The sequence below is a fragment of the Motacilla alba genome, chromosome 1A (genome assembly GCF_015832195.1).
Source record: "Motacilla alba alba isolate MOTALB_02 chromosome 1A, Motacilla_alba_V1.0_pri, whole genome shotgun sequence".
In the NCBI taxonomy this organism is placed as follows: domain Eukaryota; kingdom Metazoa; phylum Chordata; class Aves; order Passeriformes; family Motacillidae; genus Motacilla; species Motacilla alba.
Window position 1 is genome coordinate 60,449,976 of NC_052031.1, and position 19,681 is coordinate 60,469,656.

The 19,681-nt window shown below is 37.6% G+C and overlaps 1 protein-coding gene across 4 annotated transcripts in view; it reads right to left on the reverse strand.

Moving 5' to 3' along the window:
• Window positions 1-2,113: 2,113 nt before the first annotated feature.
• DNM1L (dynamin 1 like) overlaps window positions 2,114-19,681 on the reverse strand; it is a 35,592-nt gene continuing 18,024 nt past the window's right edge. For 2 of the 4 annotated variants that reach the window (XM_038154231.1, XM_038154233.1), the window contains 16 exons: window positions 18,716-18,787; window positions 18,153-18,239; window positions 17,389-17,551; window positions 15,980-16,100; window positions 15,237-15,368; window positions 14,764-14,970; window positions 14,446-14,566; window positions 13,415-13,570; window positions 13,215-13,304; window positions 12,355-12,447; window positions 10,514-10,570; window positions 9,238-9,315; window positions 6,888-7,055; window positions 6,135-6,244; window positions 4,833-4,992; window positions 2,114-4,409 (listed from right to left, as the gene is read on the reverse strand). In XM_038154231.1, the coding sequence (XP_038010159.1) occupies window positions 4,353-4,409; window positions 4,833-4,992; window positions 6,135-6,244; window positions 6,888-7,055; window positions 9,238-9,315; window positions 10,514-10,570; window positions 12,355-12,447; window positions 13,215-13,304; window positions 13,415-13,570; window positions 14,446-14,566; window positions 14,764-14,970; window positions 15,237-15,368; window positions 15,980-16,100; window positions 17,389-17,551; window positions 18,153-18,239; window positions 18,716-18,787 (1,872 nt within the window). In that variant the 3' untranslated portion in view covers window positions 2,114-4,352. The remainder of the gene's footprint in view (window positions 4,410-4,832; window positions 4,993-6,134; window positions 6,245-6,887; window positions 7,056-9,237; window positions 9,316-10,513; window positions 10,571-12,354; window positions 12,448-13,214; window positions 13,305-13,414; window positions 13,571-14,445; window positions 14,567-14,763; window positions 14,971-15,236; window positions 15,369-15,979; window positions 16,101-17,388; window positions 17,552-18,152; window positions 18,240-18,715; window positions 18,788-19,681) is intronic. The other 2 variants (XM_038154235.1, XM_038154234.1) reach the window with 1 other exon arrangement.

Consider the following 19,681-nt stretch of genomic DNA (forward strand, 5'->3'; position numbering starts at 1 on the left):
ACCATGACTCAAGATTTCAGCAGTAATAAAATATAGTGGCTTGCTTGTTATAGATGACAGTTTCTTCAGGCAATGGAACTGAAATAATGGTACTTTGAAAAGCTCAGCATGTTCTTAGTGTTAATTTCAGTTTCCAGATCCTAGTTATCCGTCTCATAATGAAACATCTCTAGCCTAAACTCTGTTACATAACAATGAAAAGTAATTGAAAGAAAGCACATGGAAGAAAAGGGTGAAGGGAAGGGGAAAGGAAAAGTCCGTCCACCTAACATAGCCACCTTGTTCCTTAAATGACAGAAGCATTGGAGCAAATCAGAAACATGCACCTGGGACCAAAATACTCCAATACACACCCTACGTTCACTTCCAGAGAAATACAGCAGAGCCCATTTGAGAGTTTCTTTCTGGTTACAGGAAAAACTCCCAGGAATAAGTAGTGTTTCATGTCTGATCTCTTTCCTGCCTGTTTTCCGTCATCGCCAAATGGTGCAGACACACATATATGTCCACCTCTATTAAATCAGTAAATTACTATTAGCAACATAAAACAAAAAAAAAATATTAAAGTTCTTTGCATGCAAGGTTTCTAATTAAAGATTCATAAACCCCAAGAAATTTAGTCCATGCTTGCCTTTGACCAAGTCCCAGCACTCCAAACCCTTCCCTGACTCTTCCCAGGGGAAGAGCTGGATACCAGCACTACTTGCCATGACCATACAGGGCCATCACAACTGAGCATTTGAACACTTGGGTCAAGGATCAAGGATGACTGGAAAAATCAACAATTCTTTCTTAGCCTCGTCTTAATTCTTATATACAGGTACATTCAGATAATCAGAAAGAGATTGTCCAAACTTGTTCAAATGTGAACAAGAAGTAATTAATATAAAAGTATTTAACATGGCTACACATGCATGATATAAAAGTGCAAAAAGAAAAGTAATTATTTGGGCAAGATATTTTAAAAAAACCTAAAACCAACAAACTAAAAAAGCTCCACCAAAAACATTTGTACAGCACAAGTTGGAAGACTTGAATTTAACCTTATTGTGGCACCTACCAGTCAAGAGGTAAAGGCTGAAAGGGCATGCAGGTAAACTCAAAGCTGTGGGAGCATGAAAGCACCTTCACTAGTTTAAACAGTGTCATTTAGTACAAAACCGTATCCAAGTGGTATTAAACTTTGAGGAACCAATCCTCTAGCTCTCACCTCAAAGTAGTGTCTAACTAGCAACAAAAAGCAGATACAGTGGAGATCCTCAGCGACTACAGAAAACACCAGCTACCTATTACTCTCACAGCTGAAGAAAAAAAAAAATTACCCAGGATAATTCCATTCAAGTCCCCAGCAGGGGCACAACTTTCCCCTGCCCTGGTCCATAAAGCAGGGATCTGAGTTTGCCATATCCAATCTGGCATCTGTCATTCATCCACACAGCAATGAACAAAGGCAGGTTTTACACAAGGTCTGCTCCATTTACTTCAGAGTAAGGTCTGAAGCACACAGACACCACCACCCCCTCTACCCATCTGTTTTACTAAGTAAAATTTGAACCTGACTTCTAAATACGAGCTGTTCACATCAGGAGGATACTGTGTTTTAGTTACAGCAGGACTACAGCAGCTCAGGTATCAGTGTCAGACATTTACTAATCTGAATTTGGCTACAGGAGGTTTTCCCCTCCATGATTCTCTTCCCACTGGAGAGCAAGTTAGCTAAAACTTGTGCATTGGTGACAACATTTTTTCAAGTTTAAATTAAATAAGGTGATCTAGAAGACAGTTAAACCATCAGTCTAATCTGGGAATTTTTCAGTTGCTGCCCTCGTTAGGCTTTTTTCCACAGCTTTCCCATAACTTTTTTTATGCTGGTAGTAATAGTGGCATTTGAAGTATTTTAGGTTTGAAACAAGCTGTGTTCTGGAACTGAACTATCAGTAGGCATGAGCAGCCTGTCTACATGATGAGTTATAGAACTATTCAAGAATGCAGAATTGAGTGAGAACAAGTGAAATCATAACTAAGGTTGTACACATATAGGTATTTCTACTACTAACTTACAAGTGCATGTAAGTCCTGCCACCAGAACTACAAGTCAGTCCAAAACTATTTCTGGCATAATTAATTTTGTGTATTATCTGTTTATTAAATAACAGGATTGTTACAGCATGGACCTTCAAAGTCTTGCATTAAGGATTACAAATCAAGTTCATTTCTTGGCACTCAAACATTACCAAATTGAAACTTTTTGTGAAACTTAAACAAAAAAAGTCGTAACATTTCAGAAACCAAATTAACACTGGAAATTTCACATGACATTACAGAGCCAGGTATCACTTGCAAGAATTTCTTCAATAAATGAAATTCATTTGCTTTATGCAGCATTTCAAAACTTTACAAATCAGAGTATTTCTTCACAAAGAGACTGTTGACTGAACTTAGAGAGTTAAAGCTTAGGTAGCAGATCACTTATGGACGGCACTACCTTGTTGAAAACTTCTTGGATGTTGAAAGCAAAAGGGAGAGAGGTGTCAGGTGAATACCAAACAGAAATGTAATGCTTTTGACAAAACTTAAAAAGCTTTCACTGAGCACCAAATTGATTTAAAAAGTGGTTTGCACTTCAGTCATATTTCTTAAATCTGAGAACTACCATCCCTGGATACAATGCAAGATAAAAGTACCTCCTTTGTATTTGTTACATGTAATGCACACACCTTGACTTTTTAGGCTGTTTAAAAATACACCATATGTATTTCTGTGTTCTGCATGAATTACCTCAGATCATACATGAGGTATCCAAAAGTTGCATCTGTCAGACTTAACTCCTTGTGCTCATATTGATGCCAAACTGAAGATTACCATGAGAAAAATACATTTTTAAACAGAGCTCCCTGTAAACTGAATTTTAAAATTTTCAATCTTTAGCAGCTCACCAGAGAAATTCCTTTTTTGCTAACTGATTTCAGGGGAAAGGAACTGCATATGGTAATGAAAACCTCACTATCATGGCCCAATACCATAAAATCAAGCCATGGAGGTTAAGAACAGTGTCCTATTTTTCGTGCAAGTTGTGTTAAAGAAAAAGTATCAGCAACACTAGAGTAAACATTTTCACTTTATACAAAAAGAGTGAATCTGCTTGAAAAGTACATGCAAGTATGCTGGCTGGAGTTTAAATAAATTTTTATTCATAAAAATTAAAATGTTTACTTTTTCAAGGCTAGTGTGATCAATAGTCATCTGTATGAATTATAATCAAAACAAAAAATGAAACCTCATCAACTTAATTTCCAACCTAAAATTTCATAATTTTACGATTGTCCTCAAAAAAAAAGCTACTTACAGCACAACAAAATTTCCTCAAAAGCAAGTGTAATCTCTGATATAAATATTCCGATTCCACAGACTTTCTTTCATACTGTCATACATTCCAAAATTTGCAGAATTTGTGGGCATCCCCTTCTCCCTGGCCAACTTCATCTGTTTTTAAAAGAAACGCTTACTATCCCATGACAGTTTTGAAATCCAGTTTTATTTTTCAGTTCTGCCAGAGCAAATTTACTATCAGATGGTCCAGGGGCTTGGTCCCAGGGGGGAGGAAGGGGAAGGTGTCCTTGTGCCTGATTATAAACTCCAACATTCATACACAAGCTCCAGTGCACATTAAGAACTCTGCAGCCACTTTTTAGTAGGCTGTACTTGTTCACAAGCTCCAGGCTAATTCTTCCTACATGATACTCCATGAAATCAAGTCTGAAGTTTTGTCTGCCATTGAAACATTTGGGGACAAAGAAAAAAAAAAAGGGAACACACATACATAGTAATACGCTCGACATCTCTACTGTGCTATAAAATGGAGACCTCCATCTGTCACAGTGCATGCAATATATTCATGAAAGAAAATACTCGGTGCTCTCTTTTCTTCACAGTATTGAAACTTCTACTGGAAAAGCAGCTTAAAACTATGCCACAAGACTACACTGGCTGTCTTAACCACAGGCAACCTGTTCAGCAAGTCAGGCACTGGAACTTGAACGTTTTTCCCCAAGTTCAAATGAGACTGTCACTGAGACAGAAGACTTGGTCTGCTTTAATTTGCACCAGAAACCTGGTAAGGAAACATTTAGAGCCATTTATTATATGGATTAAATACGACTTCTTTTGCAAAATACAGCATGTTTTTCTGTTTGCAAATCAAACCAACTGTCTTTACATGAGCAGATTTACACAGTTGCAGTACACAGATAAGAAGAGTTCATAAATAAAAGTTCTACTCCGTATACCATGCCTAGCAATTGTCAAGCCAAGGTAACCTCCAATGCATATAAATAGTGTGGCTGATACAGTCTTCACCAAAGATGTGTCTCACGGATCTCTGCAATGATCTGGCTGGCTCGCTGCAGGGCCTGCACACAGGAACACACAAAAGTCAGAGTTAGTTATGCAGGAGAGATTTCCCAGGGACAAAACAGCAGCAGTCTGGGAAGTGCAAAGCTAAAAATCAAACCAAAGCTAGCAAGTGTCATTACAAAACAAGTGGCAACCCATTAAATTCTCAAGAGAGGCAGACTTCTTCACCATACACAGTTTTAAAAGTCTGCCATAAAAGAGAAACTGCACCTACTTTCTATCTAGCCTGCTAAACTGCAGATTTAAAAGCTCATATGTAATCCTTTCTGGTCATGTATTGGTTTTAATTCCTCTAGCAGAGAAAAGCAATACACTGGCACAGTCTTAAAAAGCAGTAAAGAAAAAAGGAAGACAAGTCTTCCAAAAGCCTCCCATTGATATGGTGAACTGCTCCCAGGAGCTCCTGACCTCCTCATTACCTTTAGCATGTCAGCTGCCTCTTTCCTGCGCTGTGCCATGTCCTCAGACTCTGTGAGAAGGTCATCCAACAACAGGGATTTGTACAGCTGGCCCACCAGCTCACTCTGGAGAGTGTCCTTCACGTGGTTCACCAGAAAATGCATCACTGCCTTTGGCACACTGCAAGCACATAAAGATGGTTTCCTTAAAATAATTGTTCAAAACTAGGTCTGTTCCAGATGAAGAATGCACAATGAAGGAAAGCAGCTACACATAGCATTGGCTCAAACTACCAGGAATCTATCACTGCCATAAATAAAAACTCTCTCAAGTAAAAGCAGCATCATGTACAAAATTAGGGTAGAACTAATTCATCTGAACTTAATTTCTTCCAAATAGAAAAGCTGCATTGTAAAAAACATGAACAGTGTAAAACACAAACTAAGAATAAATAACTTTGCTCATTAGAAACCAACCTATCTCTACTGTGCATGGGATGACACATATTTAAGTATGTCAACCCTAACACCAAATTTTATGCGTAAATGGGAAGAGAAAGAGGCAAAGAAATAATTCATTTCTCTGATATTACATAGTACGAACAGTGCAGTAAAGTTAAGGCAAACAAAGCACTCCCCTGCCATGAAATACTAAAAATTATATTGCAGGTATTAGTTTACCAGATAGACTAAAACACCTATGAGCCTCACTAACCTGCTCTAAAATCTGGTTTCCAGATTCCTGTACTTCACCCCAGACTTCCCATATACATAAAAATATATATGAAGTTAGACCTTTCCACAAAGACATAAGCAAAAAAAAGCTTTACAGAATTCCTCATTAAAGAAAAAGTATGACTTTTCCATAGTAGAAAACTTTTTTATGCCATTTCCATCCTTATAGCTGAGTGCTAGAAAACTGAGTCACACACATTAGCTCCTATTTGAACTTCCCATTTGAAATAACAGGATGGCAAAGATAAATTCTGTTGGGGTACACATCACCTAGAGTTTATTCCAGTTATTTGCTGCAAATCTTCCATCTGAATTGAAGCATCCTCCGAAAAGCAGGCATCTCCTAAATAATTAAACCTTTTACTTAATAATATACAGAACTTGAAACCATTAGAGGAAACAAGTCCTTCTGTCCTTCTTCATTCTCTGAATGGTCAAATTTTACTGCTGCTGTCCCTTCTAAAAAAATTAATTTTCTTTCTTCTTACAAACATAAGAACACGATAAAAATAACATGATCACATATATGATTTTTGAAATATCACAATATTTGCATGGCTAAAATATTTCAAGGAAGTCTGGGTTTACCTGTCCTGAATGTTCTTCCTGACAATAAGGAAGTAGGATTTAATAAGTCGTTCAATCACTTCACAATCTCGTTGCTCACGGGCAGAAAGTTTGCGTGCAACAGGTACAGGCTGTGTGAAAAAAATAAAACCCTCAGCTTGCCAATTCTGCTCATTTGCATTTGTAAATACAACTCAAAACTCTAACTACTACTCTTTTAGCCTGAGTTTGATAGATGTAATCTGTCTTGCAACAAACCTATAGTTCTTCAGAAATAAAATTAGGGACATATCAAAATCCACGCATGTGAAACAAAGGTTAGAGAGCACCACTACATTTTTTCCAAACATCTCCAAATACTTCAAATATCTCCATCTTTTTTTAACTTAAGTGGGTTTTGTCTTCAATGGTTCTTCTCCTCTAATATAAACATTAAAATTCAGCACAAGAAGAGCAGGAATTTGAGTTGAGCTAAAATTTGTTTCTGTACCAACAGCTATCTAGCCAAGGAGTTCACTTGCACAGGAATTTGTGAAAGGAAGCCAGTTACCCCAATCATAGCCTGAAACTGGAGCCCTCCCTGGAGGCTGCAGGGAGACTGGAATCAGGCAAGGAGCAAAGCAGGAGAGACTGGCTGGAGCTCCTTGTTGCAATAGTGGGAATTATTTACAAAGAGACCACATATTAGCAGCAAAGTTACAAGATCTGGAATTAAGACATTTTCTTTCCTGAGCCTGAACTACAAAGAAAAGGAATTTGTCTTCCAAGACTCACCACATCTAATAGGTTTACAGCATGTCCTTTTTGAGGACTAGCAGGTAGGGCTGCAGCTGGCTTGGATTTTTCCTCTGCTGATACCTCTTCTGCTTTGGAGGGTTTCAGCATTCCTCTCCAGTTGCCTGTTCCAGACTCCTGAGGCGCATCTGCTCCTACAGAAGGATTCTGCACAAACAGCACATTGAAAAAACGTGGCAGAATTAGAGCTTAGCCACTATAGAGAAGCATCTGATCAAATCACGACAGGTAAAAATCACTAAAAATAAGATTTTCATAGGTATATTCCTTCATTCTGTTCTTCACATTCCCCACATTTATTCTCCCTTCGCTGGTTACAACTCACAAAAGGTACCAGTAAAATGAAAGCCTTTAAAACTCATACTGTCCCTAATAAAGGGTATGAAAATTTCTCACCTGGCAAGTTCCACAGCATTTTAAGGGTCTACAAATCACTTTTGAAATATGGGGTGGTCTTTCTAAGTCATTTGGCTTTGACCATATGTCCTATACTATCAGGATCATTCTGAAAATATATTTTGAAGATCACCACAGCTCTTGCAATACTTGAATTTAAATACTTCAGGTTTTATTTAAATACAAACTGAAGTTTCTTACAGTAACAGCTAAAAAATATGCACATTTCTGTTTTGAGTTAGCACAGCTACGATCATATTTGAGCTGTCAGAATTTACAGAAGGCTTTTTTTATAACAAATCAAAACAAAAAATCTTCATCCTCTCAAAGTGAAGATCAGAGATTCTGGGGAGTTCCAGACAAAGAATGACTCAGGAATCTTCTGAGAAAAGATGTAACAACCCAATTCTCAAACATTAGGAATCACTGAACAAAAGAAATATTAGTGGGTGGTATCCACCATATATTAATTAGTATTAAGAAAACAAAAGTTTATTTTGATGAAGAATAGCGGCAATTTTTATTTTGTACCTTTCCACAAGCCTAATATCCCTTCTATTTACTCTGTGCTTTAAAATCTAGTCCTGTTTGAAAAAGGTCATTCAAGGCTTTGTACTTGTCTTGCTTCAGATATAGGAGGAAAAAAGCTAAATTTATCTATTGTGTTTACAATGAAACACCACAGGCTTATCTTAAATCTGAAAAAAAGTGAGAAACAAAGCACAGCAAGTAGAATACCAGCAGCAGCATACAGTAGGAAACCCAGCTAAGCTGTGCACATCAAAAATTTCATTTAAATTGCACAACTGCTCAAAGGCATTGTACAACTAGGAATTTAAATCAAACTCTGCTAATAAGAGAAGACTGTTGTTAAGGAAAGCTCCACTGCATGATTTCTGATTGCAAGACAGCTGTTCAAAATGACAAAAATGCCACTCTCATTCTGTGTTACTGTGGAGCCTGCTCTACCTCCAAAGCAGTTTCAGAAACAAAGCCACACAAGAGAGTGTGAAATGTGTCACCCCATAGAGGACAGGGCTTATGGGAAATCCAAACCAAGCCTGGCAGCTTCCTGCTACTTCCTAAGTCACAACACTATCTTCACAGTGGCTCTTGGTTTCTTTTTAAATTCTGCAGCATATCAAAACCTCTAAAACACTGATAAAAATAATAGCTAAAATTCTACTATTTACTAGATTTTACTTTAACCACTTTGCTTAGGACAGAAATGGAAGCTTTGCATTAAAATCTGAATGTGCAATAAAGCAGAAAGCCCGAGTCCCCTTGGTACTCCTAATATGCAAACTTGCGACTGCCCATCTTTTCTGACTCATAGCAAGAGCAATTAGCAGAAAAGCCTTCAGAGGAATAATGAGCTATTATTTTAACACATGAGACAGCACACCTAACATGTAAAAAACACTGCAGAACACATTTCACAAATATAAGTAAACTGGGGATTCAACAATTATGTGGAACAACACAAAGGAGGTTCAGTTTGAACAAAGCCTGTAAAGATTCCCTGCAGGAAGCAGGAAACTCACATTTTAGCTTATCTTGTCCTCCTTCTTTAACTGCCAACACATTAAAAACATGCAGTTTAACAGCCATGCTGAAGACTTCTGATTACAGTACTGTTGCACCCAACAATCTATTGACAGTTTGAGGCAAATTAGGTGCATATTTGCACCACAACATATTGCAAACAAGAGTTCAAAGAGAAAGCAGTGACTTGGCCACCTCATGGCATGTCTTGACATGCTACTGCACATAAAACCAGTAGTGCCAAGTAATCCACACTGGGGAGGACATCCAGACTGGGGAGGACACACTGTTGGTGACAGAACACTAGGGACACACTGCTTTCCTTACACCTGGGGTGCACTACAACAGAAACAGGCATGCAGTGCTTAGAGGAAAAATCAAGACAGACCTTGCCATCAGCCTCAGCAGAAGCAGCAGTAACAGTCTCCTGGGAAGCAGGTGCCAATGCACCTGGAGCTTTAGTAGACTAAGGAAGGTAAAAAATGCAGGGAGGGGAACAAAAAAATTCAACTGAAGACCACCAAATTTACCTAGCAAATTGCATACACTTTTACTTACTAGCATCTTTCAAAATCCAGAAAAGAAATATTTTGAATTTGCAAGAAAAACAGAAATAGAAGCAGAAAAAAAAGAAGAAAAAAAGAAAGAAAACAGAAGGAAAAAAAAAAAAGAAAAAGTATCTTCAAGACAGTTATTTTGGATTATCTGACCTTCAATTTCATTTAAGCTCCTACACTGATGATTTAACTAGGAAATCAATAAAAAGAAGGATCAAAGAGCACTGAAAATTATCTCTAGATAGCTACCTTAAATTTCCAGTTCATCAATCGGTTGTCTTACACTGATTAAAGGCAACAGTATTAGATCTACTCTGGGACTTTGTCTCACTTTTTAAGGTAATGAACTTAGTGAACACATTTCTATCAGCTGTAGAAACTCCTGTTACAACCTCATGAGGATCCTAAACTATGGTCTCTATCTTTGAATTCTTAATAATTCACATAGTATTAAATAACTGTCTAAAATTCCACCTTGTTGTCAGACTGTTCTTTTCTATAGCCAGACAGTGTTTTCCATGACATTTGGTTGGTTCTTCCACTCCTGTCATTGCACTAATCCCAAAACCTGATAAAATTAGGCAAACTCCAGAGACGGAATACATGACTGGATTACGATGAACAACTGAAAATGTCACCTCCAACATCTGCTCCCAAAGAAAGTAAGACTGCAGTAAACTGCAGTTTTAAGAGTGACTTAACAAAAGCCAACCACAAGTCAGTATGTTGGATATTTTAAATCACTTGTTTATCTTTTGAAATCAGTGTGTCTCAGCTACAAATTTAAGCATGAAAGTTCTGAGTCCACCTTCAACATCTGCAGGCATTTTACACCTTACCTGAGATGACAAAATTCAAGTAATAAGTGTATTATTACATTTATAGACAAGTCTTCAAAAATACCAGATTTAAAACCTCCCAAAAATTGCATCTTTTAAAGAAAATTATATTCCACTTCTATCTTACGAAACTGAAAAGAAAAAACTCAATACCTGGAAGCTTCCAAGACTGTTACTAAGGCAGCATATAAAAATTTCCAATACTTAGATTTGATCTAGAAGAATGCATTCAGCTTTATGTAAAAAACAAAATCAAACATTTGCTTACCTTGTCTCGTGGCACAGCAGAAGGCAATTCCCGGGTTAACCTGTTCCGCCTTTGCTCCTTTAAAAACAATCCAGCAAGACCTCAATTAGTTATTACTCTGTATCAACACACAGGCAAGATTCACATTTTACAGATGACTTCCATTTTAGACACAAACATGAGTAATTTCATCTCATGCACTGCCATGCTAATACTGTGGTCTATGAAACCCTTGATAATTTGGATACTTTGCTTACCTGGTCAAAATTAAACTCTCAATGTAAGAAGTTTTGCAAAGTTTTTTTGCACCACAGTCCCTAATCAAAGCCTGAGCCTTTAAAAAACAATATCAAAGCTCCACAGTTTGGCTCACCACAGATACCCTACAGCCCTCATTAAGCTGTAAATCCTCCAAGTAATCTAAAGGATTTGATTCTGTGGCCAGCACATGATAAGGCCAAAATAAAGGAAGCAGCAGAATTTGCTTCATAGCAAAATAGAATTTGAAGCAATCAGGACAAAGAAATGTCTTGATTTTGCTTGAAATTAACAATTGATTGTCCACCAAAGAAGGCTTTACGTGGTTTGGCTCTTCAAAAATTTCAATGCCCTGTTTAGGAAAACATTAGGAAAGAACTACTTTAAGTAACACATGATACAATTTTGTTCAGCTTCACAAAGTCTTAATTTCTGTACTCACAGCAGTTTCCATACACATTGTTTTTGAACTAGATTAAAAAGCAGTCTACCAAGTCAAATTCAAATGCATACCTAGTCAGTACAGAATATATGTATAGAAGGAAGAAATTCTACAGATTATAGAAGAAATTGTATTGAGTGGAAAATTTAATGTAAGCATTTTAAAAAGAAACACTACAAGAGCATGTAGTGACAGGACAAGGGAGAATGGCTTCAAACTGAAAGAGAGTAGGTTTAAATTACATATTCCATAGGAAGAAATTCTTTACTGTGGGGGTGGTGAAGCATTGGAACAGGTTGCCCAGAGAAGCTGTGGATGCCCCATCCCTGGAAGTGTCCAAGGCCAGGTTGGATGGGGCTCTGAGCAACTTGGTCTAAAGGAATGTGTCCCTGCATATGGCAGGGCGGTTGGAATGAGATGACCTTCCAAGCCAAACCATCCCATGATTCTGTGATAAATGAAAATGATGTGTTGGATAAACACAAGGGTATTAATGAGCTCTTAGCCACAGAGATGAAGTATTGCAACAACACCAGACTGGCTCTTCCAATCTAACAGAGCAGATTGGCTGTTGAACTGCTTCCACAGGATGATGGCAGCTACTCGTTTGATCAGATTTGGACTTGAAAAATACAAGATTACTGACAGAAGACTGACAGAGAGAATGTCTCAGGGAGGCTGAAGTGTGGTAACACAGAGATTCAAGAACAACACCAAAAGCAAGCAGAAATTAGAACCTGAACAGAGGAAACAATACTTGTATTATCCTTTCATGAATGAGAGGAACATTACTGATACATTGTGTCAAAGACAAAAATGCAGTAACTTCAACATGAACGCCATTTCACAACTACATATTTAAATTTCACCTTAAAAAATTTCATTTCATAGGCAATACTCAATTAGATGCCCATCTTATTTCCCAGACTGAAAAACAGAATCCTTTCAGTGAAGTATCAACCAGTGATCCCAAACGAAATACGCAATAGAAATTAACAAATCTACAGATCACTAGAGTATACACCACATTCATAATTCATCACATTCCTCATGCCTCAAAATGTAGAAATGTGCTTCAAGGAAAGAAACTGAAGCATTTGGTTTTTTATGAATTTCACCTTCACTTAGACAAGAAACTTTTTAAGAGACCATACTTTCTTACCTCTATGTTGTTATTCATTAACCCACAGGCATCAGCAAAGTCTGGATGTTTGGTATTGATATAAGCTAACTCAATGGCCACCAGATTATGAACCTGCAATGCAAAATATTCCCAGATCAAAAATTCAGGGAGTAAACCTAATGCCAGTGCAGAGTAATGGCCTACAATGCTGGCAAGCACAGCCTAACTGCCCATGGCAAAAGACCACTCAGCCACAAACCACCTACAGTATGTGAACCAGGGGGAGATGGCTCACTGCAAGGGACAGTGAATATACAAAACCATTTTTGCTTTTCACATCAAATGCAGAGTCAAATACTGAGACACTCTTTACTGCCCAATAGGCAGTCCAAACCAGATTTTAATATTAAAAAATATTTATTTAAAGGTACAAGTTGAACTTTTAGTTTTTCACTAGCTAAAGGGCATTACAAGCCTCTGAAACAGAGAAAATAAGGATTTAATTTTAAAATAAGGATTTTAATTTAATTTTCATCACTGCATCCCAAACTCTACAGTAAACACACAGCTTCTGTTACAAGGGAGAGAAATAACCTATATGAGGAAGACTAGAAGATGTTAAATTGAAATTTTGTAGAATTGTTCTTGGGAAATTGAAATATAGGGGACAATGTGCTTAACCCCTAACCCCACCCCACTATTGTATATGTATCTATACTCTAGAAGAGTGTGTACATATCAAATGTGTACACACCAAAATGTGTACATATTAAATAACTATCAATTTAACAAATAAGGTAAGATTGCGTTAATAACTTGGGTTCCTGTGCAAACAGAAACATCAAGACTCCAGAAAACATGCACTTTTATCAGCAAAAGTACAGTAAATGGAAACTTACCATTTCATTTGTGACAGGAAGTCTCCTACGCAAAAGACAGGTTACTACTTCAACTATGGCATCATGCAATTTAGGAAACCTCAGTAATTCCTAAAAACAAACCCAAATTTCACTGGGGAGACTTCCAGAAGTTTTTAAGCAAGTAATCACACACCCACACCCCATGATTACAATCCCAGCTGTAGAGCATGCATTTTTACCTGTGTACTGTAATTACTACAATGCTGGATAATCCTCTGCATTTCCTCATGAACCAGCTCCACACAGCGCAAGCTCGGTTCTTCCAAACGTTTGATTTGCCTTTTTACCAGCAACTCAAAGGAAACTTCAGGAACAAACAAGGCAGGACGGGGACCCTGGTTCAAAAGGAGAGAAAAAGCTGCTAAATCGTATATAAAACATGATGCATTTCTAAGAAGTAGTATTTAATGGGGCCCAGAATAAATCAGGTCACAGTGACACTCAGAACAAATCCCAAGTATATGTAAAATTAAAGCTGTAAATTCCTATCTTTAAGACAAAATGCATTAAACAATGATTAACCAGCAGCCTTATAGAAGCTCAGAGATTTCTACCTACTCATGTCACTTCAGGCTTACAAATCTGACTAATGCTTTTTCCTATTTGAGGATCCACATTTTGATGAAATCTATTATGAAGGCAAAGACATTTTCTTTCTAATTTCAGAAAGAGAAAGTGCCAGTATTTAGTGGACAGTCTTGAGCATCTAATGCCATACCAACAAGATAGGTGGATTTCAGTGTTTGGAGTAATTTCATTTATGACCACACAGACCAATGCTTAGCTATACATATAACATTTTTTACCTGAAATAGGACATCTTTCCTGTTACTAAATCCTGTTTTTACATTTTACATTTACAGAAGGACAGGAACATACACACAGATCATTGCTATGGAGTACCTCATGCTCCAAGACCATGCAGAAACCTGCCTGTCTGTCCACACACAACAGACACAGTACAAAAGCAGACTGACATGCCTGACATCCCAAGTCAAGCTTGAAGGAGTGAACATTTTATTATATACTGCAAAATTTTAAAGTGGCTTTTCTCTGTTAATTCTCAGCAACACCAATTCCTATATTAGCAAGAAACCAAATCTGTCAGGAAAACACTGAACCATCTCAAAGTTGTGCCTCTTATATAGAATTAAACCTTAGCTTCCTATCTAACATACAGCCAGAATACTCAGAAATACAGAACACTCACAGTGGCATTTCTAATGGCAGTCAGAATGTCAATTGTGTTAAGGCCACCCAGAGGGTCAACAGATTCTAAAGTTCTTCCAAAAGTCTCATGAAAAATATAACAGATTCTGGCTCCACCACATCTGAAAGAAGAAAATAACACCTGAAGTAGCAAATAAGAAGAAAGCTCTCATTGAAAATCTTTTTTACAGTTGCTTGGATTCAAACATTTTTGAGTATGTTATGGTCCAGTGTAGTAATTTTGCCAGTGAGAGCCAGTAAGAGCCACTGGGTCAACCAAACCACTCAATCAATATTCCAAGAAAACATTTGTACTTACAGCTCTGAAGTCTCTATGTATTTTGCTGTTCCTTCAATAGTATTACAATATTCTGTGGCAAATTTGGTGATCAGCTGCAATAAAGTAGCACTTTTGTCTTCAACAGGTTCCCCATAGCTGTTCAGTAGAGACTGGTACTGGGCAGCTAAAACATTAATTCTGGTTTTCAGTTCTGGCAAGCAATCCCTGATATGATGCATCAGCAATCTAAAAATAGAAAACAGTCCCTCATTAGAGGGGAGGAAAAGTTCCAGCTTTATCATCTCCATCAAAACAGATAAGAGATACAAAATAACCACCAAAGGAAAACATTTACTTGGGGAAATAACAGTAAATTCAGAAACCGAGAGACCCAGAGCTTGCAGCCAGTTTTCTTTAATGCAGCAATGTACAGCACCAAAAGAGACACTAAGGGCAAAAAGAAAGGTCTGCACATACATTCTAACCCATCAGTTTATGTCTTCAAGTAATACCTGTTCAGTGTTCTAGCAAGATACTTGGTTCCATTTCGATTGGCAAGGGAAGGATATTTCTTTTGGAGAAACCCATACTCATCACGAATGGAATCAGCCACACTCTTCTTATTGTTAATATCCAACTGACTCCTGAAGGTAAAAGGCAGAGTTACACACTAGTTACTGGAAGCAAAGTAAAAGTAATTTACACTTCTGCTTTTCTGGACAGAACATTTAACAACTGGGTTTTGCTTCACACACATAACTCACCTTCCTTAGATTTTAACAGTTTTTATTTGTTTCTCCATGCAGCATAGTCAACAAATCTGTATTGGTAGCAACTATACACAGAGTAAGCAATGCTCTTATCAAAACTACATGAGATTTGACCTAAGTAAGGTAAAAACAATACAGCAAACAGTACCACAGTCATATGCAGTTAGGACTAATATATACAGGACCTGTGCTGGACCAGAGCTAGTGTGAACAGCTGACCAGAAGCACCTCTCAAGCTGAAGAACAACAGCAGAAGTGGTATATAGTTTTTCTAGAAGTGTCTCTACTCCTGTCTGCATTAGCAGTTGGTTGAGTGGAAGAACAAAGGCTTTGAGGAGTGAGCAACAAGCTTCTCACTTGCTTATTCAGAAGTTTATTTCAACATTGTCACCTTACTCTTAAAACTATATTCATGGCTAAAAAAGCAGAAGCGTTACTTCATATTAACAGAGTTTTAAAAATAGCACCAGTGTGCCCACACAGACCTATTCACTACTCCAATGATGCCAAGTTTGACTGGAATCACTCTTCCCATGAGCACATCCATAGCATCAGTGCCAGCATCCATGAGATCCAGCTTTGTGATAACAGCAAGGGTTCTTCGACCTACCAAAAGGAAAACACTCACAGGGATGTTCTGATTTCAGAGTAACTAAAACTCATAATTCAGCGAATGGAGAATTAGTGACCTCAATTCATTAATTAGGGAAATATTGCCTATCTAAACCAGTAGGCTAACACACACAGGATTTGTCTGGGACCTCAGTATTTCCTGAGCTCTTGGTCTGAAAAAAAATGTGCCAAGAACCGTTTCTTTAAAATATAACACACTTTTTGAGTCTAAAAAACCAAACCAGCATCTCAGTAAAATCAGTAAGTTCTTGGGTCTTGAAACTTTCATGTGCTACTTTAGTACTGTAGATTCTCACTGCAGCATTACTGCTGCAGAACATGCAACATGATCTGCCACTCCAGACCTTTAAGTTTCAGAATTTTGGGAAGTGATCCAAAAGACACTGTCGATCATTTTTACAGGAGTAAAATAAAAGGGATCTCCTGAACCAGGATGGTTTAACTGAGCAGACTGCCAGAAGAGGTTTTCCCTCAAGGTTATGTGGCAGACAAGCCAAAGTAGACTTCGAGTTTGAAATCAATCAAGAAATGTTACATTTTATGGAAAGAAAAATTTGAAGGTACCAACATTAAATTTTTAACCTAATTGCTGTATGTTTCTTTTCCAAGTGTATTAACCCATGTTCTTTCAAATCACACAATGCCATTTGTTAATCAATGGTACTGACAGCACTTCGCAAAAGCAAGAAGCAGGCAGCCAGTAGCTTCAAATCTGTTTCAAAATCCTTCAGTAAATATAAAATTATTATCTTCCTATTCCATTAAATCAGTCAATTCTCCCACATAAATACAGGGCACAGAATTCATCTTATCCTTACTAAAAGTCACTAAACTAACAGCTAGACAGTCAATTACTTAGCTGCACAGTGGCATATTTTCTCTACCAGAGGAAACAATGTTGGACAATAAACCATGAAGTTGCCCTAACAGACCACTGTGAACTACTAAAACTCTGAAAACCCCCAATATTCTTAACACAATGTTGCTGCTGTGGACACAGAAGTGACTCCATGACTGTTAGAATAGTTACTTGGCCTGCTGGCAAGCCAGAAATCTATCAGTTATTGATTCATCCCAGAGGCCTCGAGTTGCAGAGACTGCAGCAAGAAGTCTTTAAGCAAATACATAACTTATATTTTCTAGGAAATGTGGTGACATTTACTTTTCTTACTATATTTTGCTCAAACAACTTCAGTTTTATTTTAGGACTGAGTTTTAAAAAGCAGTTGAATTACAGCATCCAGTCAGCCTTGGTGCTTACCATCTGGATCCACCTCCCGAGCTATTTTCAGGGCTTCAGAGGTGGCCATGTCTGTGTTGGCAGCTGTGACTGCCAGGATAATGGAATTGGGGTTGCTGATGAACTGAAGGATGAGCTCTCTTATTTGAAGTTCAATGTCTTTAGGCTGATCACCAACAGGCACCTAGAGAAAATACCAAGATGGAACTGTTCAAAATTGTGTCTTTATGCATGCATGAGGCTTGGTGTCCAAGAACCACATGCACAACTGGCAGAGTGGGGTGGGGATGTGTGCATGGGCAAGGAAAGAAGTCATCTTGTCATCTTTGTGTCTCAGAAAATTATTCCATATGTAAGCTGAACAAGCAGGATCTGAACATTTCTGTTAGGATATCCTCAATTTACACAGCTTCTACACATAGCCACTCCTGGAGAAGCAATGTGGAAGAGACCTTCCAAGTTGCCAAATACTCATCTATCTGCAGGCACAGCTCTGAGACCTGGAGTGCTGCCTCTTCTATGGCAAGGAACATGCAGCCCACACACCTACCATCACTTATATGTAGAAAGAGGAAAAACATAAGCAAACCTATCTCTGACATCAGCAAAGCGCAGCAGAAACCCAAATCTTACCCCGGAAGACAGTGACATGTCAAATTTACATAACACTACTTAACCCCAGGAAAGCAGTTCATCTAGCAATGCAGAACACTGGCAAAGAGTGAACAGGCACACCTTGTTCAAAAATACACACTGAGTCAGAAGAGGAGCATTCTGCACCTTACCTTTGTCATTCCAGGTAAGTCCACAAGAGTCAGATTTACAACATTAGATGAAAAAATCTTAAGATGAATGGGTTCAGGACTGATTCCCTAGAAACACATTAATAAGAAGAAATAATTACTGCCCTGGATTATTTAAATTCATCATATGAAAATCCAAAGGCTGTAGCTTCATACTACAAAGACTTTCTTTCACCACATACCTTAAAACACACAGCAAAGAAAAGCCAACTATCTGTCAACCAATTCTTTTGTCTTTGTCAGCAGCCAGTTTTATAATTACATAAAGCCAGGTATGTAGAAAAATGAAAGCAAGTTTAAGCAAAAGTTTATTTTTTGCACTTTTATTACAGAATCTCGAAGTAAAGAAACAATTCTCTGTCCTTCAGCTGAAGTAATTTTCTCATGAACACAGCAAAAAAATCTCAAGATAGCAAGAAGTATTCCTATGTTCTTCATTAGAACAGTTAAGTGCTTTTTGCTCCTAGCTGCTGAAACTCTTCAAGAAAGGTTTAAGCAGCAAGAAAATCAATAGCAAGACAACAGATGGACAGTACAGGATTTACCTTATTGTTTCCTGAAATCCTCTCTGTTTCATTTTCTATTTCCTGACGAATTTCATCAAAATCTGTATAGATCTGAAGGAAGAAAAAAAAGTTTAAAAATCAAAGACAGCATTCACTTATTTAACTGCAAAATAATGTTCTCCAAGGGAAGGTGAAAAATTCTCTAAGTATACAGAATATTTAAAAATATGTAAGAATTACTAGTAGCCCTTAAAATGATGTAAATAGGAATGATCAGTGCTAAAAATTACAGAAATTGGTATTTAATCTGTTGACTAATTCTGTGAGATGGCAATTATTAGCACTTATGACCAATGTCAGACACAAGTTGTTAATTTGTGTCCACCTACAGAGAATTCCAAATACTTCATTCCATTTTGAGTCTAGTTGGAATCCTTTGAAGTTAATAAGCAACATGTAGCCTAAACCCCTTCTCATCGTGAAGAGGACAAAGGGCAGTTTCATTTTCAAATTTTTCCGCTCTTGTAAAAACTGTTCTCCTGCCACCAACCAAAAAGGGTAGCACAGAGCTATCCTTCCACTGATTCCCTCTATATTCCTCTCCACTTCAATTTCTAGCACTGCCTAGAATGTGAGAAAATCTGTTTAAAATAATAAACACTTGTATCATTCATCTGCCAACAAAAATATGACTGTCTTCAAGCAAGAATTAAGCTTTGACTCTTCCTGAGGTGCTAGGTCATCTCAGTTTGTGCTCCTTCACCCTGATGCATGAGGCTCTTTGTTCCTTCTCACAGCTTTCCAGCAAACCTCTGAAGTAGCCAATTCTTCAATGGACTGAAATGACTTGGGCTTACACCTGTCCTTGTCTTTGTGACATCCATTCTCATTTTGGCAATGCACAAAATAGAATAAACAACAGAATAACCCAAAAAGGACTATGATAACTCAGCAGAATCAACAACCCACACAACAGACATTTTATGTTTTCAAAAGTTTTCTACT